Genomic DNA, 24,971 nt, shown 5'->3' on the forward strand with positions numbered 1-24,971 from the left:
ATATTTGTTACACATTTTGTAAAGAATCGAATTTGTCAAAAAACCCTGACTTTACGAGAGTAAGAAGGATGGCGTAACTACCGCCAATGTCAATACAACGTGTTTATAGTGAATGCGTGTTTTTGTTGGATTGTATTATTATCTTTTTTTTTTTAATAAATTTAAAATAAATCATAGAAATACTTGCAGAACTTAATAATTATTATAACATTATTAAATTTGATTTATTTTAAATTTATTTAAAAAATTAAATGGAGTTCTACGAATTAAAAACCAAAACAATAAATAAAAATGTATTATTATCTATCAAATATTCGAAAAAATGCATTGCGTGGTGAGCTTCCCCTTGCAAATATAAAACTTTTACTGAAACATATTTGACTCTGAAGCAAGAAAATATTTCACCTGCAGCGCTCTTTTCATTGATGCCAATTGTTGTTTACGGCCTCCGTGGTCGAGGGGCAATGCTCTCGACTACTAATTCGGAAGTCGCGGGTTCAAATCCCGGCGTGCACGAGTAAATTTTATTTGATTAATTTGTGTTGTTTCACAATTAACTATAGCATATATTATATATAGCATATTTTTTATAGTGGAAGACACTCTCAGTATCTAAAAGAGTAGGTAAAAGACTACCTTTCAGAATTGAAACGTTGCTTGAATACCTTGGTGTTCGGTGACCAGATCTGAATAGCCAGGTACTTCCCCACTTACCTCCTAACCATCTCCTCGCATTAGATTCAGCCTAACAACATACCCCAATTGGGGTACTACTCACTGACTCCAGACACTTGGGAGCAGTTCGGAATTGTAAAATAAACTAATATTTTTGAAGCGTTTAAGTGTGGCACGGCACAAACAAGTTTGAGAAACACTGATCTAAAGCAAACACATTCATGAACGTTTCGGCATTCTATTCTGATTCTTCTAGAACACACATGACATTTTTGAGTCTGTTTTAGCATAACAACAACTGCTTGGTAAGATTATAGAAGAAGGATGATATTTATTATAATATTCTACAAAATAATTTAATAATAGAAATATACGAGAAAAGCGTAATCGTTTGGATAACAAAAAGAGAATTTATTTTTAATTGAAACGTGCTTTTACTTACATATGCAAAATAAATAAATTGATCGGGAACTCCTATTAAAACTTGTAAAACTTGGCATATGGGCATAAAAAGATTTACGGAATCGATACTATGCAAAAAAATGCATGTAGATTTAAAATTATATTTCTTTCATATTTGTTATTTAAAATCAGTTTTCTTGCCAATAACTATGAAATCATTGGTGAATCCAAGCGTTATGAAATTTACGCAGGTTGTAATGTTTGAAATTTATAGGTCATTGCAATCTGAAACTGACGATTTTTTACATATCCATTTACTGTGCAAAAAGAGACACTACCGTTACATTTTTCTCAATTATTCAATATAAAAAAGGCGTGTTGAAATCTCAAGCGAAACCGGGTGGTAACTGTGATGTATGGTAATAAAATTGAGTATTTAATAACCTTTTACTTTTTAGAGTTCCCAACACTTAAATCTGCAAAGTAAGGCAGATATAATAGTAACTATAAGCAATTGACTGAGCTTAGCGAAGTCCTGTTTTAAGGTTAAACGCAACGCTCTTTGTATTCTACGTGTTCACAGATGGCGTTAATTAATTAATTTTGTTTAAATACGCTTTTGCAAGGTATTGCTTTACAGTATTAAGACAAATTATTTGTTTGCGCCCTCATATACGCAATATGAATATGAATAAATAGTTTTGTCCATATAAAAACTCAATTCTATCGAGAAAGACATACAAATACAATATTGGATTGAATCATCGGTAAAATATTGTATTTGTGTGCCTTTCTCGAAAGAATTAAGTCTTTAAACGAACAAAACTATTGATTCATATTCATATTGCGTATATACGGGCGCAAACAAATGATTTGTCTTAGTATTGTAAAGCAATACCTTGCAAAAGCGTATTTAAACAAAATTAATTAATTAACGCCATCTGTGAACACGTAGAATACAACGAGCGTTGCGTTTAACCTTAACTAGACCGTTTCTCATTTCGTGTGTCATATTTCTGTAAATTTATTTTTGTTTCAAGATGGTGGCCGTTTTAACGATTCATTAAAGATTATTTTTTCCAATGTGAAATCTTCGTGTTTATTTGGACTTCTAGGGATTTTTGGAAAGAAAGTTTGAAAAAAGAAATGGCATTGAGAAAGTGACGTTTCTTCAAAGTATAATTCCTTAATCGAAACTATTGTGTCATAAAATATACGGTTTATAATTAAGTAGGTAGTTATTTAAGTATCTCCTCACAAATCTTTTTTTAGGTTATTTCGAAAAATCGTAGATGAAATTACTCAATTTAAAAATTGCACATAATCATTAAAAAAAAGATAGTAATATTTAACATCAAATTTTTGAAAAACAAATAACAACTTTCTTATAAACCTTAATAAGTCTTACGAATTCGTAAATATTATCTATTTTCGTCCCCTGTAAAATGTTAATTTATTTACCAAACCACAGACGTCATGATTTTGGTTTTGATTTGAAATAAGAGAAATATAGAAACACAGTGTTTATACAATGTGATAGTTGTGTGCAAAGTAAGTACTCTTAATATCTGGTCGTCTGCTGTAATATTAACTAGCTTATTTCGATTAAGTGGAAATCAATTGTTACACAACATTGATGAATGTAGAAATTTATGTTATTTGGGTAAATAATAAACAGCATGTCAACAATAACTTAAGCTAACGTAATCAATAAAGTCATGCCAATAACACACAAGTGCTTTGTTATAAAATGTATGTATATATTTTTTTTATTTAATTGAAATCAAATTTAATAATATAAAAATGTCAAATAGACAGTTTGAAAATGGCCTTGAAAGCCGAAACAGCTGTAACAATAACAAAAACCAAAAAATACTTTCAGAACTTAATAATTATATTATTAAATTTGATTTTAATTAAAAAAAAATTTAAATTAAATGGATTTCTACGAATTAAACACAAAAACAATAAATAAAAAATATATAAAATATTATGTTTACAAACCTACAGTTTATAAATTGCATGCAAGATATCTTTTGTGAGATAATTAATATTTTTTAATAATTTATTATCATAAACAGTTGTAATTTTGAAGGTACCTACCTACCTAGTATAAATATATATTATTGCCCAGAAGACCATATGAAGACTCAAATATAGAAGCAGGAGTAAATCGGACTTAAAACTAGGCGTCTTGTATAAGGATAGCAGATTCATCAATAGTGACCAGCTGCCCTGTACAAATCTCAAGTACGCCCAACAATTCGATTTGGGAGCCACCTCTGAGCTGGAGCCCCACAATAATTAATTATGTGCGAAGGAGGACGTTTCGTCTGATTAACTATCTGTTGTTACACGTAATGTAGGCATGCTGAGACTGTCCTATAGGCATTGTTAACAGACCAATTTCCATCTCTAATGTACAGACCCAATGTAGGCATGTTGAGTCTGTCCTACAGGCATTGTTAAGAGACCAATTTCCATCTCTAATGTACAGACCCAATGTAGGCATGTTGAGTCTGTCCTACAGGCATTGTTAACAGACCAATTTCCATTTCTAATGTACAGACCCAATGTAGGCATGTTGAGTCTGTCCTACAGGCATTGTTAAGAGACCAATTTCCATCTCTAATGTACAGACCCAATGTAGGCATGTTGAGTCTGTCCTACAGGCATTGTTAAGAGACCAATTTCCATCTCTAATGTACAGACCCAATGTAGGCATGTTGAGTCTGTCCTACAGGCATTGTTAACAGACCAATTTCCATTTCTAATGTACAGACCCAATGTAGGCATGTTGAGTCTGTCCTACAGGCATTGTTAACAGACCAATTTCCATCTCTAATGTAAAGACCCAATGTAGGCATGTTGAGTCTGTCCTACAGGCATTGTTAACAGACCAATTTCCATCTCTAATGTACAGACCTAATGTAGGCATGTTGAGTCTGTCCTACAGGCATTGTTAACAGACCAATTTCCATCTCTAATGTACAGACCCAATATAGGCATGTTGAGTCTGTCCTACAAGCGTTGTTAACAGACCAATTGCCATATATAATGCTCAAACGCAATGTAGGCAAGCTCAGTCTGTCATACAGGCGTTGTCAACAGACTAATTGCCATATATAATGCTCAGACGCAATGTATACAGTATACATGTAGAGTCTGTCCTACGGGCGTTGTTAACAGAACGATTGCCATTTCTAATGCACGGACGCAATGTAGGCATGTTGAGTCTGTCCTACAGGCGTTGTTAACAGACCAATTGCCCTTTCTAATGCACAGATGCAATGAAGACATGCTGAGTTTGTTACGGGTATTTTAATGGAATCTTCTCCAAGAAGCTAGAAGCATTGGGTGGCGACATAGTTCCCCTGTTTCACACTTTCTAGACAGGTGCATTTTCACATAAAAAAAGAACGAACAAACTAAATTAACTCACAAAGATAAGCATATGGTGAATACAACTCTTAGATGAATTAATGTCAATGATGGAAATACGGTTCTTAATATTTTCTTATCTAGCAAGTACAACAGATAATTAGAAATTCAAATAATAATTTACGGCCGCTACCTTAACATAATACATATTCAAACCAACACAAATTCATCTAACCTAACCTAGGTTAACATAATGGCAGTTGTCGGGTGAAATCGAACATTTCTGGACATGCGTGCCAAAATTTTACACAAACCAAAATAGATAGTTACTAACACACTTTCACATTTCCTACTGTTGTACTGTTGTTCCTTTTAACATATTTTTATATTGAAAATATTATTTTATTTTTATTTAAATTGTCATTTGATGACATAAAGGCGAGTTTCCTATGGTAAATTTTTTTCAAAAAATCCGATAAAATTAAGGCAGAGCCACACAGAAAAAAATGAGCATTGCTTATTTATTGATAATCTCTTCAAATTATTGGTAACCCGATTAAAAACGGGATTGCAGGCCCTTAACGAATAAATTAATAGGTTTCCTGTTAAAATTTTAGTAATATACAAATATACCACGATGTCCTAATATGTTCACAATTCGTAATTCATATTATCAAAGCATATGCTGGTACATAAACACGTGTTCCGATTTATTAATAAATTTCTGAAAAAAATCAGGAAACGGACTGTAATCCCGTTTTTAACTGTGTTACCAATAATTTGAAGAGATTCTTAACAAATTAGCAATACTCATATTTGTCCGTGCCCAATGTTTTTTCAAAACACACGGAGAAAACTTACTGAAAATATTGCCAATTTATTAATAAATCTTTTCTAATTATTCGTATTTTTGTTAAAAACATGACTTTAATGAATGCATTGACAGCTTTCCTAGTAAACTATTAGTGTTAAAATTAAGTAAAGACCCAAACCAGATGTTGAACATGAGTTTGGTTGTTATTCAAACAGTTTGTATTTTTAAGGACAGATGGCACTTTGTCGTTTTTCTCCCTCCAACAGGCTGAAATTAATAAAACGCCTAGTAACGCCACGATCATCTTCTTCTGCATCTTTACTTCTCAAGAAACAACATCTCAGTCCGTTTAAGAATAAACTATAATAAATATACAATCAGTAAAACACGAATGTGTAATGGCGACGTCGGAACATTTGTTCTTAAAAATTGTAATATTTTCAAATTTAGTCATTATGTAATAACAGAATAAATGCAGCTGAAAATTGAAAAAAAAAACTAATCATTCGTTAGGAAATGGCATGCGTTCACCTTCTTAACCGCATTTTAATACATCAGCAATACTCATTTTATTGTGACCCCGACCAATGTTTTTGTCGGATCTTTTGAAAACATGTTGTCGCAGGAGACCAGACTTATGACTCTTAGATAGTCGTTCACATTCACCTTTCTATTCAGATCTTGTCGCTAAGCAGACTTGTGTATTTCTATTTCTAGCAATGTTAAATTTCTTAATGGTGGTCTCTCATCAAGGTGATATAGAGGGTATTTGCCTCACTCGAGCATAGTAAAACATACTGTAAATAGATTCCAAACTGAAGCAGATACAAACAATCCTATGAAAACATTAGACAATTTTACAAATGATTGTCAGATATTACACCATAGTATAAATTGACTTTGATGCAGAAAATTATACACATATTTATTGTGTTGCATTAAAATTGGATTATAAATCACGTAAAAAAGATTAAATTTTACGTTTAGCGGCCTCCGTGGTCGAGGAATAAGGGTATCAACTAGCAATCCGCAGGTCGGGGTTTCAAATATCAATGTTATTTGATGAACTTATTTTTTTTTAAATAATATATAGTATACTTGCGCTACGTTCCAGAGTAGAAGATACTCTCATTATCGCCCCGGTGTAAGACCACCATTCAGAATTGAAACGGCTTTAGCCGTATTTGCTGACTAGATTTGAATAGCCAAGTACTCCCCCACCTTGTCTTTTCTATCTCCTTTCTTTCCCCACCACCTTTAGCCTCACAACATACCCCATTTGGGTATACCATAGTCTCACTGGCTCCAGACGGTTGGGAGCGGTTGGAACTCTTGTGCGGGATTCACTTTTTTTTATATATACTTGGTGCATTCTTATATCCATAAATGTTTATATTTTGGCTATACAAATTATACTATACGTGTACAAACTTATAAATTGTGAATTTCCAGAAAATTAATAAAAATATACATTTTCTTATTTTCTAATATTTATTACGTGCATAGATTATGACGCGAATGTGAATGCTAGAAGAGGTCGGGGACTACCTGGCACGGTCAAGAAAACCAAAAATACCATGCTTTATATCAAAATCTAGAAATTAGCAACAGAAGAATCAAAATGTGCACCTTTATCAAACGTACCGACCGCGATTTGAAAAAAAACTTATGAGAAATTGTCATTTTTTTAATAATTATTTTTATATTAAACGACATAAAATTGACGATAATATTTTTAATACACTTGTCTTATAAAATAAATGTGTATTTTTTGCGGTGTCTGTAATTTTAGTCACAAATAACGTAAAATAAACCATTTTAATAATTTTTTATGTTTGCCTAAAAAAATTAAATATTTCAAAAAATATCTATTTATTTCTAATAATAAATTCAACAACAACTTTGATTGTACATTTGAAACTTTGCAGCAAAGGCAAAAAAAGTAGCTGACTTAATATTTATACATAGAATTTTAAACAATAACATTCACTGTATCGATCTTCTCTCCCTTATTAATTTTAACATACATTTGAGACGTACACAACATACAGTGCTATCCCACACGATTAATTATAAAACAAATGCAGCATATAATTCGCCAATAGGCCACTTGCATCAAATTTTTTAATTTTTTTTTTCCGGTTAAGGAAAATATTCTAAGACATTCTGTATTATTATTATTTTTTTAATCGTATTTTTGAAACCCTGGGGATTTTTTGAAAATTTCAATCCGAAAAATCAGACCTTTTTTTATAAACCGGAAAGACGGGACATAATTTTATAGGTGAGAAAAAACAATGATTACATAGCCGAAAATCATTTTAAAAAAAAGAACGTTTTCCACACGAATGACACAGCAGAATAACGAGGCATACCAAAAATATTACATCTCATAAATATTTTTTTCCTTGATCCATCTTATTGATCATAAATCATTATAATGTACAACGTCTATATTAATAAATCCAATGTAATATACTTGTACTTGTAAATTATAATAATAATAAGAATAATTTTGATAAAATCAGCACCATAACCATTATATCTCTAAAACACGTACCGACATCTAAATTGTACGGGGTTCTCTTCACATCTGTCAAAAATTCAAACCAAATGAAAAGTTCGCAGAGAACAAACAATAAATCTAGTGAACGAATTCAAAAATTCGCCGGAAATCAAAGTGATGCCATATAAAAAAATTAAATCAGTGTGGAATTTTACAAAATTAATAGGAACATTTTCAGTAGACGGGACATTTTCATGTAGTGACGACACGGGCCCAAATAATGGATTTATTTATTTAAAAATAAAAAAAAATGTACATTTCTACAAAATTTCACTAACATTTTCGTAATCTTAGTAAAAAGATCTATCCACACGATTTTTTCCAAGTCGTTATGAAATCCAAGCAAGTGGCCTATTAACCGAGATCTTCATACTCTAAATGATATTTTTCTCATTGATATTTAACATTGATATTTTTTAGGATTCACTGCTCAAATTCAAAAGTGGCATCATGTCAATAATATAAACTGTTCACTGTGCATACATATACACATACACACTCTCTCTCTCACACACACACACACACACACACACACACACACACACACACACACACGTCACCCACGTCACCTGATAATTAAGAAATAAACATACCACTTAACATACATTACAAGGAAATATATTATAGGCACCCGACATGAAATATCTAATTCCTGTATATTTTTTCATCACTGTAAATCATGTACTGTTAGTTTCTATAATATAAAATAAAATATAAAAATAAAATATGAGAGCATATTTCATCACTTTTATATAAAAAGTTTATATTTTCGGATACGTTCAGAAATATTCCATTTATTTGCACTTTATTGCAAATTCGAAGTACTCCTAACGTCTGACAGAAATTTACAGTAGGGGGAACAAACCTCATAGTGATAAAACATTAAACACATGTTATATTTTTATTCACGTTCGGAACATATCATATTTTCCTGTATTTACTTTCGATCATTTAACATTTGTAATTCAAATATTTTTTGTTTGAAAACGGAGTTAGGAAGTTTACTTAATTCTGCAAAATGGAGCCATGGACATTTTAATATTTTTTGTTAAGAAACACTAAACACTAAATGGCATTAAAACATTTTTTTTTAGTTTTGAAAAAAAACAGAATTACGCCGTCGACGAATTAAGCCGATGATACATTTTATTTAGGTGGGTATATATATTATTACGGCCGATTTTTTAAAAATACCTTTATAATATTTCATTTTTGACCATACCGGTTTCACCTTGCAATGGGCATCTTCATTTCCAAATTGGAACTTCTAAAGTAAATTTATTGATAACCTGTGAAGAAAACTTCACAGCCCCTTAAAAATATGTATTTTTTAATATAACACGTTACCTAAAACCGTACGTTCGGTTTGTTCACCTGGAAAATAATTAGCTTATTTAACGAAAGTACGCGCTGAAAGCCATTCCCCGATAGCGTAAATTGGATTGTTATCTTCTCGCCACGCCATCCACACTCGTCCCTCGCCAATAACACCAATAATATAATTCATTCATTAGTATGGAATACATTGTTTAAAATTACCAAATCTCTTATATAATATTTGATAATACCTACCTATTAATGAACTACTAACCTTTTTTAAGCGCCGTGCTTATTAGCACTTAGATACTCGAAGGATTTAAACCAGTGATTCATGTATGGAGTAAAAAATGTAGATTTTGCTGTCCGATCAAAAATTATCACACATCGCCACTGAGTGGTTGGGTTCAGCCTAACAGGTCACGTTATACACACTCTTACGATATCAAGCCACGAATTACAGGAAAGATTCGTTTGCGGTTGCTTCTTTCCGTTCCCGTAATTCGTGGTTCAGCTCGCAGGTTTTTTGCGTGTTTATACGCACCCTTACTTAAGCGGTCACTCATGGGCCGGTAGGGAATCGACATCAGCCGGGTGCGCCGATACGCGGTTCGTTGCGGCACGGAAGCGGTATTTCCAGGTTTATTTATTGGTATTGCGTACTTTCTGTGCCCGCATCTTACTGCACAAGGTTTATGTCGGTTCCTTACCGACCCGTGGGGAAGCGGGTTTAAACAAACGCAATTTTCGTATATAGGTGTAGAAATAAAATACAATCAATACCTTAACTGCTTATTTCTGTACGATTGTATCAATATTCTTATTGCTTTTGCTGACATAACCTAATACAACAGAATTCCCTTCTTTTTTATTGGAATATTTTTCCGATCCCCACATACGTTATATCTGTTGGAAAAGGTTAGGTTAGGTTAGGTTAGGTTAGGTAAGGTTAGGTTAAAACTTCACGCTTCTGGAATATTCACCGCTATATTTCTCAAAGATGCTCTCATAAAGTCGAAGAATTTTTATGTATTTACGCTTCTTTTATTCTTACTTTATTATTAGAAATGAACATAAAATTTATAATATTTTAAAAACAAACATAAAAAATTTCAAAAAATGGCTCACCTTATCTTTTAAGTCTAAAAACTGAACTGAAATTACTGACAACTAAAAAATCATATTTTATTAGACAAATGTAACATAAACATTATTGCCACCTCGATTTTTTGCAGTTTTTTTTCTTTCCAACATTGTTTAGTTCCTATTTCCAATTAAGACGGTAAGGGATATACAACAAAGAGGTATCTGTATAACAGTTATGCATCAATTTTTGTATATCAAACATTTAAATTCACCATATTACGAAATACGTTAAGTTTTATGAAATTACGATTTTTAAGCATATTAGCAATACCTCTTTGTATTATCTACGATTCGTTGCCTACTATTAACGAAAGTTTTCCAATACTTAGTTATTTTTTAGCTTAATCTATAATAATTAAATTGTATTAAGCAAGTAAAAAGATAGCCATTCTAATTTGATATGTAACTGTTTTTTTTTAATTATAAAAATAAATTATTTTATATGGAAGTGAGAAACTTGAACTCAAGTAGATCGATAATCTATTTCTATGCCGATACTTGCCAATTCAATGCTAATACTCTTACCTTCTTCGACGGTAAGCTGCCCAATCCTCCGGATCAAAAGTCTGAGCTTTGAACCACGGCATTATTGGTTACAACCCAGCCTAGTACCTGGACCAAATGGCGCTTGGAACCAGTACGGATAATGACTTTTGGGTGTACTATGTTGTAGCTGAAAACGTCTTATTTTTTTCGAAAATTAGGTTTTTGTATGAAGATTTTCAGGAAATCCGCGCCAAACTGAAATTTCCTGAAAATCTTCATACAAAAAATAGAATTTTTGAAAAAAACAAATTTTATCATTTTGCACTCTAATCACACTCAAACCAGTCGCCACTGCCTGGAACAGTTTGAATTTGGAGCCTTTTGAGAAAGTTGATAACCAAAGAATAAATAAAAACACAAGACATGAGATGAGAAAGCATTTCTAGTGTGTATTGTATATTCAGTGTTAATAGAACATTCGCTTTTTTCCTTAAGGGGACCCTTGAGGTATTTAGCTCATTAATAAAGTCTTTGGTTTGAAAATCTGAACCAAGTCACACCTGAAGCAGTTTTACATGACGACTAAGTATTTTAGTATTTTTTATGTTAATACCCCAAATGTCTGGATCCAGTAAGACTATGACATCGATAATCGGGCTATAAAAGCGCTTATTAGAAGCGCTTACTGAGGTGCTTACTAGTGCTGCCGCGCCGACGCTAATTGTCTACGCATTAATGCTATATCACTATTTTGATTAATCTTTATAACGAATTGGTGTACATTATGAATACAAAAAAATAAGCTTTAGATAAATTGAAGGTTTTCCTATCGCTTCGCTTGAGTAGAATACAAATAAATATATAAATTACTCAATAAAAAATATAAATGCAAACTACTAAAAAAAATATTTTTTCAATAGAAATGTATGAAAGCATAAAGGAAACAACTTTAACAAAATACAGTATTATAGCAAAGATCTGTGACAGTTTCACTTGATTACAAAATAAATAAAAACTAGTTTTTTGCTTGAAATCGAACGTTTCTTGACTCCGTTTGTCAAGCGATTTTAATGCCTATTACCTACGATATAAGGTATACGAAGAATATACACATTTTTGGCTTGTAGCTTCCTCTTAAGTTGTGTGTTGTTTTCCCGTCGGGGTTTTTTCTCAATACTTGCTGTCTTTGTATGACTGGCGATAAAAAAGAGACCGCTAAGTAGATATCTTGACAAATACGACACCTCGACAACGTATCTTCATTCGGAGCGGCCTGAAAAACGCGCCTCCAACAATCACACATGGCAACGCATTTGGTGAAGTCGTACAGCTAATTACCAAGACAGCGCTATGTTTTTATAATATAAAAATAGCTTTTGATTAGGTTATCAGCCCAATAAAAATAATAAAAACAAAAATAATTTTTGCCCTCTGTGTACCGAGTTGCCGATTAAAATAGTACCTTCAATTTATTTTTAAGTTGCTGACGTGTACCCGGAGTTACTCGGGGACTTATTAAATGTTTCGAGGTTGTGAATTTTATAGTACCATCTGGGCCCTTTTTTAAGGAGGAAATAATATTATTGTATTGTTATTATAGATATACGATTTTCAAATATTGTCAGGTTACTCGTAACCCGGGAATGTTTGTCTTACTTAAAAAAAAAAAAAAAAATAGAGCTTATTGTAATAAGTATTGTATTGTAATCATTGAGCTATTAATGATTGTAATAAGTATTGTATTGTAATCATAGAGCTATTAATGACTGTAATAAGTATTGTATTGTAATCACAGAGCTATGATCATTAAAAGTATTGTATTATAATCATAGAGCTATTAATGGTCGTTTAAAGTATTGTATTATAATCATATAGCTTTTAATGATTGTAATATTTGTAATCATAGAGCTATTAATGATTGTAATAAGTATTGTTTTGTAATCACAGAGCTATTAATGATTATAATAAGTATTGTATTGTAATTGCAGATATATTCATGATCGTTATAAGTATTGTATTGTAATCATAGAGCTATCAATGATTGTAATAAGTTTTTTATTTTGATCGTTGAGCTATCAATGATTGTAATAAGTATCGTATTATAATCATAGATCTATTAATGATTGTAATAAGTATCGTATTATAATCATAGATCTATTAATGATTGTAATAAGTATTTTTTCACTTGATTGAGCCATTTGACGGCCGGCATAGTCCAGTGGTAATGCATTGGACTGCCATTCCGAAGGTCGCGGGTTCGAACCCGGCGTGCGCAAATAAATTTTATTTGATTAATTTGTGTTAATTCACAATTAATTAATTAAAATAATATATAGTATATTTGCGGCACGTTCCAGAGTGGAAGATACTACCAGTATCGCCCTGGTGTAAGACCACCATTCAGAATTGAAACGTTGCTCCAAATGGCTTTAGCCGTGTTTAGTGACTAGATCTGAATAGCCAGGTACTTCCCCACCTTCCTCTTTCCCTTCCCCACTTACCTTCAGCCTCACAACATCCCCCAATTGGGGATGCCATAGTCTCACTGGCTCCAGACGGGAGCAGTTGGGACTCTTGTGAGGTATTCACTATAAAAAAAATGTCTTCCTCGGGCGTCTTCGACTTTTCCTACCATTCACTTCATGTAGGTACTATCATGAAATCCAGATTGATACTGTTAAAAAACTACAGTACCTATGTCGAATTTAATTCGACTCCGTATCTCATTTTCAGAGATAATGCGTTAAGTTTATTTCGAGCGTCCCTGACTTCTTCTACCATTCAAACCACTCTCTAAGCAGTCCAGGCACTTATAAGAACAAAAAACTCAAGAGTAATTAAATGAATCGTACAGGAACTCGCACGGAACTAACCAATAATCATTCATAATTATGTATGTAAGATTTTTTAAATTTTTTTTTTTAACAGATACTTAATGAAATCACTCTGTATACAATCTACTTTCCTTTTTTAAAGCTCTGTTATTAGATACCTTCTAGTATTTGTTTATCGTGCTAATCCAAGACTATTTCTAATATGTAATGTTAATATTCCATAAAGATACGTGATACCTGTCGGGATTGATTCAATTTAGGTCAACAATCGGGGGAACTTATCTAAATTATAATGTTTAGCAACAACAATAATTGTTTTCCCAATTAATGCATGTGCAAACTGTGTGGTGATTATTCCTGATTACAACAAATACAACTGTTACAGAAATCCTTGCTTCGAAATATTTAACATTCGTTATCCATGTTATTAGTAATTCAGACGTTGATCAACTGAATCGATATGCAAACATAATTTATCGTTGTGTAAATTAGGGTTCAGATTTTGCTGTCATACAAACTTAATGTCGACAAACAAGGACTGAAATTATTGTTACGAATAAGACCAAAAAGCAATGACCAATGTACCAATACTGTTGTACACGACATTCTTGTAATATACAATACACCGACCTACAATTTAAGTACTATTCCATCAAAAACAACCTACTGATAATTCACCAACACAAAACCAAACATAACACATTTTAATTATCATTTTTTTTCCGACTTTATGTCCGGGTTAAATCTTCCCCATAGGAAAAACACACTTTTCACACACTTTTTCACAAATGATAATCTAGTCAATCCACATTATGCAAGTGCATTATATAAGCATAATAAATACAAAACAATACAAAAACAACACGTCAAATCAGCAAAGATCAAATGGGAAAATAATTCACCGACTCGGTAGAACTTCTAATTGGACCTATTAATCCCACTGATCCCTCAATATAAATATTTAAAAAAATCTTTCGTAATCCTACATATATTTAAAATGACTGATTTTTGCATTTTTATGTACCTATAAGTTCTTTGATAGATCTAATACGCCTAAATTTTGAATGAGAGAGCTAGGTATAATGCCAGTAGCCGAAATAACAAATGGTAATATTTTTATTGCCTGAGAAAGCCAAATTATTTCTTATGTTTGAATTATACAGGAATTTTAAATACCGACATCAATGATATAAGTTATTTTTTTTTAATGTTGTCATGTAAAACTATATCGGGTCTATTGTGACTAATCGGTCTGATAGTATAGTTTTATCATAATATATTTTATAAAATTCATTTTCTAAAAATGAATTTGGTTCATATTCATATTTAGTAATATAGTCAATGTTTTGAACCTTCATTTTAAATACTTGCATTGATAATCATCTACTTCTGTTTTGTTTTATTCTTTTTCTACTGTGTGTTTAAGTGAACTGTTAAATATTGCACTCAATCCCTTTTATTTTCCAGTTCAATCAAGTCAAAACTTTCAATAAAGGCATATAAATATAATATTATATCGGTGATTCAATCCAATATTGTATTTGCATGCCTTTTTTCGAAGAATTGTGTTTTATACGGAATACAGTGTACAGGCGCAAACAATAAAATCATCTTAATATTTTGAGCAAAAATTTTCTGAAAGTGTTTTTTTTAAATGGTTAAATTAGCGCCAGCTATGAACGAGCAGTTTATGAATAATTTTAGGTTTAAGCTTTTGTCAAGATTTCTAAAATACCCCCTAAATTTTATATATATTTGAAAATGTCCAGGCTTTAGGAACTAGCGCCCCGAATCGAAACAAACTTCTTAGAATTTTACATACATTAGAGTTTTCAATCTGGAATTTAAAACTCGTGTTTGATTTCCATCGAAACTAATATATTTTTATTTCCTTTGTTGCAGGAAAAAATACCAATGTCTCTATTTCGTTATTTATCAACCGGGTTTCTGCTGTGGACGAGAGCAAAGAGGTAATTATAAATCTTTATGTGCTTGTTTTCATTTTAAATAATTAAATTATTTGTTTTTAAAAGTCCTTACCTATCTGAATCACTAGGCTGCAGGTACTACACTTCCCTTTTATAACACTTCACTAGTTTCCTTCTAGAACAAACTGTATTAACCATACTACTTTTAACGTGAGCAGTCTATTTATCTTCATTTGAAACTGATTTGATTCATCTAAAACCGTTTCAATATACATACTTTAATGCATCCATCGGTTTCTGTGGTAGCCAAATTGTGCAAGAAAAAACTAACATAAAAGCGTTTTACGAGTAGTAAATAGATACCCAGGTTCAGAATACAACAAAAAAAATCCAGAAAATATGGATTTATAATAACAGGATTTGTGAGCTGTGCAAATTTATGTCGACTAAAGTTTTCACTGCCCCCTCCACATAATCTATGTTGACCTAAGTTTTCACTGCCCCGTCCACATAATTTATATCGACTCAAGTTTTTACTGCCTCCTCCACATAATCTATGTTGACATAAGTTTTCACTTCCCCGTCCACATAATTTATATCGACTAAAGTGTTCACTGCCTCCTCCAAATAATTTATTTTGACCTAAGTTTTCACTGCCTCCTCCACATAATTTATGTTTACCTAAGTTTTCACTGCCCCCTCCACATAATTTATATCGACCTTAGTTTTCACTGCCCCTCTACATAATTTATATCTACCTAAGTTTTCACTGCCTCCTCCACATAATTTATGTCTATTTAAGTTTTCACTGCCCCCTCCACATAATTTATGTCGACCTTAGTTTTCACTGCCCCCTATACTTAATTTATATCGACTTAAGTTATCTCTGCCCCCTCCACATAATTTATGTCGACCTTAATTTTCACTGCCCTCTCCACATAATTTATGTCGACCTGAGTTTTCACTGCCTCCTCCACATAATTTATGTTGACCTAAGTTTTCACTGCCCCCTCCACATAATTTAGGTCTACCTAAGTTTTCACTGCCCTCTCCACATAATTTATGTCGACCTTAGTTTTCACTGCCCCCTATACTTAATTTATATCGACCTAAGTTATCTCTGCCCCCTCCACATAATTTATGTCGACCTTAATTTTCACTGCCCTCTCCACATAATTTATGTCGACCTGAGTTTTCACTGCCTCCTCCACATAATTTATGTTGACCTAAGTTTTTACTGCCTCCTCCACATAATTTATGTCTACCTAAGTTTTCACTGCCCCCTCCACATAATTTATGTCGACCTTAGTTTTCACTGCCCCCTCTACATAATTTATATCAACCTAAGTTATCACTGCCCCCTCCACATAATTTATGTCTACCTTAATTTTCACTGCCCCCTCCACATAATTTATGTCGACCTGAGTTTTCACTGCCTCCTCCACATAATTTAGGTCTACCTAAGTTTTCACTGCCCTCTCCACATAATTTATGTCGACCTTAGTTTTCACTGCCCCCTATACTTAATTTATATCGACCTAAGTTATCTCTGCCCCCTCCACATAATTTATGTCGACCTTAATTTTCACTGCCCTCTCCACATAATTTATGTTGACCTGAGTTTTCACTGCCTCCTCCACATAATTTATGTTGACCTAAGTTTTTACTGCCTCCTCCACATAATTTATGTCTACCTAAGTTTTCACTGCCCCCTCCACATAATTTATGTCGACCTTAGTTTTCACTGCCCCCTCTACATAATTTATATCAACCTAAGTTATCACTGCCCCCTCCACATAATTTATGTCTACCTTAATTTTCACTGCCCCTCCACATAATTTATGTCGACCTGAGTTTTCACTGCCTCCTCCACATAATTTAGGTCTACCTAAGTTTTCACTGCCCTCTCCACATAATTTATGTCGACCTTAGTTTTCACTGCCCCCTATACTTAATTTATATCGACCTAAGTTATCTCTGCCCCCTCCACATAATTTATGTCGACCTTAATTTTCACAGCCCTCTCCCCATAATTTATGTCGACCTGAGTTTTCACTGCCTCGTCCACATAATTTATGTTGACCTAAGTTTTTACTGCCTCCTCCACATAATTTATGTCTACCTAAGTTTTCACTGCCCCCTCCACATAATTTATGTCGACCTTAGTTTTCACTGCCCCCTCTACATAATTTATATCAACCTAAGTTATCACTGCCCCCTCCACATAATTTATGTCTACCTTAATTTTCACTGCCCCTCCACATAATTTATGTCGACCTGAGTTTTCACTGCCTCCTCCACATAATTTAGGTCTACCTAAGTTTTCACTGCCCTCTCCACATAATTTATGTCGACCTTAGTTTTCACTGCCCCCTATACTTAATTTATATCGACCTAAGTTATCTCTGCCCCCTCCACATAATTTATGTCGACCTTAATTTTCACAGCCCTCTCCCCATAATTTATGTCGACCTGAGTTTTCACTGCCTCGTCCACATAATTTATGTTGACCTAAGTTTTTACTGCCTCCTCCACATAATTTATGTCTACCTAAGTTTTCACTGCCCCCTCCACATAATTTATGTCGACCTTAGTTTTCACTGCCCCCTCTACATAATTTATATCAACCTAAGTTATCACTGCCCCCTCCACATAATTTATGTCTACCTTAATTTTCACTGCCCCCTCCACATAATTTATGTCGACCTGAGTTTTCACTGCCTCCTCCACATAATTTATGTTGACCTAAGTTTTCACTGCCCCCTCCACATAATTTATGTCGACCTTAGTTTTCACTGCCTCCTCCACATAATTTATATCGACCTAAGTTATCACTGCCCCCTTCACATATTTTTTTCGATAAAAGCATTTCCTCAAATAATTACCTACACATTATGTAGTTATATAGATGTATAATTATTATTGTAAATCAATAGGCCGAATATTATAGAATTCTTAAATAACGGTTAGGCAAAAATACTAAAATTTAATATGTATATATTTTTAAATAACATTATCGCAAGACAACATATATTATCATATTATGAATAAACTTTATTGAATAGGTCATTGCATTTAACGAAAACAATGGGTTTCTTGCGTAAAGAAATGAGAAATCATCTGATAACTTTAAAAATAGTGTTTTACCATTTGTATGGCGGCGTTCGCAGTAAAGCGATAATGAAAATACGTTAGCTTTATCGATTCTCAGAAAACAGCGCGATCGCGTACGGCTCCTGTTATATTCGCAAAATTACATTACATAACAGAGTTTTTCGTTTTACACGTTTTCTAAGCATTGTAAAATAATTCATCTAGACTTCTAAGGCACTGTGAAATAGCGATGAGTCATTCATGAACGAGTCGCACAATTGATCTAGCTCTTTTTGATGAGCCACATTCGTACGACTCCCGGTAATTGAACGGTTTTCTTTTTATCAGTAGATATTTTAGAAAAATAGCGCATTTAAAATTTTCTACGTATTAATTGTAATTACATACTCAGAGACTGAACGTCGTCTGACAGTACGACATCTGGACTTAAACGTATGCATCTGGACCTACTAACTACTTAGCATCTTATTTTCCTCATTTATTTCATTTTGTTTTATTTGGAAAACCAACAGTTATAATATTTTATAATGGATAGCGATATAAGTAATATAAAATACAACCAATAATAGGTTTCCACTGATGTATACGAGTAAGATCATTCATACGCTTATGCTGGGATCTAAAAGCTGGTAGCCGTATCGGGGGTAGCGCATTATTCTTATTGTTCATACACTCTGCGCTCACGGTTCCCGTTCAATTGAGCCGTCGTTCAATTGAGTGGACTCTTTGAGTTGTACGAAAAGATTGATCTGGTACCGTGGCTCCCGCTCATAATAAAACGAGTCACGAGTCACGACCCATCGCTACTAACTAATATATAAAATTATTACTCCACTAAAACACTTCCACCGCATTCCACTCCAAGGGTATAAAAATTAATAATTAATTTTGCCAGCTAATTCGTTTGCAACCCTTGGCCCTGTTTTTTCTCGTGGTTAATAGTAGTTGATAATGAACAGCGATCAATGCGAAATTCTAGGTAATTACCTATTATTGGTATTTATTATTACTATGTAATTACATAGTAATAATAAAAATTAAATATTTTATGATATAGTCTATCCAATATCGCTGTTACCGGTGATATAGCTGAACGATGGTTGTCCTTTGGATGGTTGGTTCTTTGGAGAAAAGAGACGTGAAACAATTTCTGTAACAACGCGTTTCGGTGAAACACTTTCTGTAACAACGGGTTTCGGTGAAACAATTTCTGTAACAACGCGTTTTGGTGAAACACTTTCTGTAACAACGCGTTTTGGTGAAACACTTTCTGTAACAACGCGTTTCGGTGAAACACTTTCTGTAACAACGCGTTTCCGTGAAACAATTTCTGTAACAACCTTTTTCTGTGAAACACTTTCTGTAACAACGCGTTTCTGTGAAACACTTTCTGTAACAACGCGTTTCTGAGAAACACTTTCTGTAACAACGCGTTTCGGTGAAACACTTTCTGTAACAACGCGTTTCCGTGAAACAATTTCTGTAATAACGTGTTTCGTAATAAGCTTCGTGAGGGTACCAAATTAAAATCAGTTTTATTTTGTACCTGATGAACACGATCATCATCAGGGTACAAACACTCACAGTGACTGCCTTTTATCAAACAAATAAAGTTTTCAGAAATTTGCATTCATAAATTACCAAAAAAAAAAAAAGCAAATTTAGAACGTATAAAAAAATAATTTAGTAATATCAATCAAAAAGTTATATTAGTTATATGTCAGCTTTGGGGATACTGTGTGGAGGGTGTTATTGAGGATAAAAAGGAGAGAAAATTCTAGGAAAGAAGCAGGTATGAGGGGTGGGTATCTGTGGGTCAGTGTGTCCAAGAGTGACGGACGTACAAATTCATTTCTCCCACTGCGGTGCACAGCGATCGGCCGACAGAGTCCTGTTGGAGAGGTCAAATGGTCTCCCTCAACCAGTGTCATCCGATACGGTCGGGCATGCAGTAGGCGGGTATACTCATCCGCCGCCAAATAATATTTGGCTAATTTATATAGCGCCGTTTTCGTGAGAAATCACCTCAAATATAACCCAATCAACCCTGGCATCCCTGCTAAGTCACCAAACGTAGCGAACCACTTATGGTGACCAATGCCAGAGGTGTTGGTTATCCAATAAAAGGTTCCCGGGAAGGCGGTACCCATTCCTGCTTCCCAAATATTAACAAGCATATACTGTTAACAAGGGTAACCGGATAAACCATCACAATGATAATTCATCACATCTTTAAAAAGTTATATAAAGTCATGGAAAGTGATGAAACAAAAACTTTATTTACTGGTTTATGTAGGTTAGGTTAGGTTAGGTTAAAAAAAATTCATCGTTTCTAATGACTTTATATCACTTTTTAAAAGTGTGTTGAATTGTCACTGTGTTGAGTTATCATGGAACCGTTAACAAGCAATTGGTTAAACCATTTTTGTCTAACATACATACGAGTATTTATAAAGAAGTTTTGGGCTATGGTAGCGTTATCCTACGTATACATCCGCGAGCCGAACTGCCGAACTGAATCTCAACTTATGGGAAAGAAACAAAGCAACCGCAAATGGCGCGAAACGCCGCTTGCAGTTGATTCGATCCTTTCCCGTAATCCGTGGTACGGTTTTCGTTTCGGTTCGCAAATGTATACGTACCCTTACATCACGAGAGAGTTATGGAACCAAGAATATTTTATATATTTGTGTTCAAAATTGTTACATTTTCATTATTGATATATCTTTCTGCGTTTATAAATACTTAGTAAACATTCTACACAAAATCAAGTAAATATTTTACCTCCTTCAAAGCTATTTACATCGCTTATAAGTGCATACCTATCAGATAACAGGAAATGGTATTGACATTAGCCTTCCATCTTTATCGCGAGTCACGAATAATCTATACAAATATTTCAGCCCCTGAAAGTGCTTCCGAAGTGAGACCGCTCGATACAAAGCTGAAATATTTTCAGAGATGAGTTCAATTTCTATTATAGGTAAATATTATTATCGTCGGTAGGTGGTTCGTTTTTTTTTCATTTGATATTTCTAATACAGAGTTAAATTTGCCAATATATCATTTAGTTTTCATATCTCGTAAAACGTTCGGATGGATTAAAAAACGTAATTGTTCTAAGGTCTAAACATTATTTTAAATTCTCAGAGTTAACAGTATAATATTGTCGTACTTTAAGGTTAAGTTATCTTCAGTTTTGAGAAATTATCCATTTATTCAATTTGTTAGCTTTAAGGAATATAGTCTAATAAAAATCGTCGTATCTCCCTTACTGTCATAGTGAGAAATATGATTTTAACGGTTTTAGAAAGAGAAATCACCACGCTTTATATTCCAATCTAGAATTTAAACACAAAAAAATGTGATTTTTTTAATAATTATTATTAAATTAAACTACTAAAAAAATGAGGTTATACTAATTTTTATAATACATTTGCCTAAGAAAATGAGTATTTTATTGTTATCAGTAATTTTAGTTTCGTATTTAGACGAAAATATTAGGTGATCCATTTTATAATTTTTATGTTTCCATTAAAAATTTCGGGAAATGAAACATTAGATATTTATTTTTTATTAATAAAATTTTAAAATGTATTTCACCAGCTTTTAAAAATAGTTTTTAGTTTTTGGGTACGTTCAAAATATTCCGTATTTGTAATTAGTTTAATTTTCAGTAGAAGTTGTTTATAAATCAACCGTTGTTTTGTAAATTGAATAATAATATAATTGCATTAATTAAATATATTTGTGTGTTATTTGTATGTAATGTACTTACTGCAACACGTAATACCTATCATATTATTAATTAATTAAATAACTACAATAATGTATTGTGCACTCCTTTTCTAAACACAAGCTAACGCTTCTATGGAAGAATAGTATTCAAATCTTTTAATATGTTAAAACTTAATGTAAATACGTTATTCTTCTATGGTGATATGAACATAAAAATAAGAAATGTGTAGATATTAGTGTATTGCTTCTATTAATTCGTTCGTGTACAGGTTATTATTTTTCCAGTTTCGCGGATCACCAACATCGCGGATGAAATATTTCAAGTCAAGTGTCAGAATAACAGGTGTATGAGATGATGTATGAATGTAACCGCATTGTTTGGAGGTCGGTCCTCTCTACCTAACCCTTCGGGGAAACGACTTAGTTGGTTAGTTATGATTAGGTACAGCTTTTATTGCTTAGTTAAGTAGTATAACTGTTATTCATGGATTATAGCTAGATATTATAATGCTTATTGTTGGGAAGTGAATTAGCTAAGAGCTTCATAGATGCATTCATAGAGGGCAAAGAGCTTGCTTGGAAGTCCGCAAGATGGCAGCTAGTAGTCAGAAGTCGCTAGGGCCAGTTAGGCTGCTTCCAGTCAAACATGGTGTTGCAGATCTCATTTAGCCAGCTCTTAGTTAGGTCAACTATCGAAGTCACTATTTTAATACGCGAAGTATTGAATAAATCCCTGATTTAATATAAAGAACTTATTCTTTTAATCTCCTTCCACTACGAGTTGGAGAACTTTTTGTAGGAACACAACACTTATATATTAAGTAAACAATCAAATTTGTTATGTACCAATTTGTTTAATTTTCAATAACTAATATTGAATAACGTTAGAAACATAGGCTGCGTTAACCGCTCCGTTTATTCACCTTATCTCATAGCATATTCTTCCCCCTGTCCTATTATATTCGGACGGAGGACCCATCGCCTCGATAAGGGGCATCCAGAGTATCTAAAACGTCCGGTGATAATTTTTTTATCGATAATGCCGGTAGCTTGTCATCGTTCCCGAGAATGACTGTAGATTGCCAACGAACAAACAACAGTTCACACCAACTAAGGACGGGTTGTTTCACAGAATTTTAACAATTCGTCAAAATTTAATATTAAAGTTCCGTAAAATTCCTATTCAAATTATGTTATAATTATTATTCAGTTTAGTGAAACACCCGGCCCATGAGAACTTGAATTCTAACCTCGAAATTTGAACAATTCATCAAATTTCAAAGTCGATTTTCAAGTTTGGTGAAGGTTCTTTTCAAGTTCTGTTAGTGTATCATTTTTTCCGTTGTTTCACAAAACTGAAATAATAACATAACTTCAATAGAACCTTCACAGAACTTGAAAATCAGCTTTGAACAATTAATCAAATTTCAACGTTCATTTTCGGGATCTATGAATGTCATATTCAAGTTATTATATCATTATAGGCTAGTTGATACACAGAACTGGAATAATAACAGAACATGAAAAAATCTTTCGCAGAACTTGAAAATTATCTTTGAAATTTGAAGAATTGTTTAAAATCTCCGAAACAACCCGTCCTTAGTGTATTCGACGTGAATTTTTGTTTGTTTCCTTCAGCGGCCTCCGTCCAAGGTATCTAGCACGGTCAATTTATAAAAGTTTATAATCTTATTAACACCCAATCCTGTCTGATTACGTCTAAAAGGGATCCAAATGATAATCTAGTCTCCTTCAACGGAAGCAATCTTCCGAACAGGCCTTCCATTGATATGCTTGGTGTAACTATAAGTGACCAGCTCAGGTACGGGGGCTCCATCGAAGCCAGAGTAAAGTTGGCCTCTCAGAAGCTGGGCGTACTGTACAGGGCCCGCAGATACTTTAATAGTACACAACTGCTCACCCTGTACAAATCGCAAGTGCGCCCTACTGTCGAATTTGGCAGCCATCTCTGGTCTGGAGCCCCAAAATACCTGAAAAAAACCCTTGACTCTGTGCAGAAACGGGCGGTCCGTTTGATAGATTCCCCAATCTTAACAAACGGACTGCAATCTTTAGAGCACAGGCGTCAAGTAGGTATGCTGTCCTTGTTCTATCGGTATTACAATGGAAGATGCTCTGAGGAACTAGCGTCATTGATCCCTTCGGCACCGGTGCGTAGTCGGGATACACGCCAAACGCGCGCCCAACATTTGTACACAGTTGACACTTGTCACATGAGAACGGGTCGCTTCTACGATTCGTTCTTAAGTTCAACAGCTCGGCTGTGGAACGAACTGCCGGCCTCTGTGTTTCCTCCCTCCTACAACATGGGACTCTTCAAGACCCATGTTCACTCCTTCCTCTCCAAAAAAAGACCCTCCACACAGCATCCCCAAAGATGACATAGGCCCCGAGGGAAATTATTTTCTTCAGGGCCTCCTGTGTGGAGTAAATATAAAAAAAAAAAAAAAAAAAAAAAACTTGTAATCGTTCTCGAACACGACTGCAGATCTCCAACGAACAAATTACAGTTCACAACTAAGTTTTCTGAATTTATTCGAGGTGAATTG

General features: G+C 33.5%; 1 protein-coding gene across 3 annotated transcripts in view; it reads left to right on the forward strand.

Annotated features, from left to right (window-relative positions):
- Nucleotides 1–24,971, forward strand: part of LOC149421495 (glycine receptor subunit alpha-4-like) — a 222,397-nt gene that overhangs the window by 168,418 nt on the left and 29,008 nt on the right. For all 3 annotated transcript variants that reach the window (XM_089634415.1, XM_089634416.1, XM_089634417.1), the window contains exon 3: nucleotides 15,524–15,591. In XM_089634415.1, the coding sequence (XP_089490541.1) occupies nucleotides 15,524–15,591 (68 nt within the window). The remainder of the gene's footprint in view (nucleotides 1–15,523; nucleotides 15,592–24,971) is intronic.

This window comes from Hesperophylax consimilis, chromosome 8, assembly GCF_061612785.1.
Source record: "Hesperophylax consimilis isolate HC1 chromosome 8, BYU_Hcon_1.0, whole genome shotgun sequence".
NCBI lineage: Eukaryota > Metazoa > Arthropoda > Insecta > Trichoptera > Limnephilidae > Hesperophylax > Hesperophylax consimilis.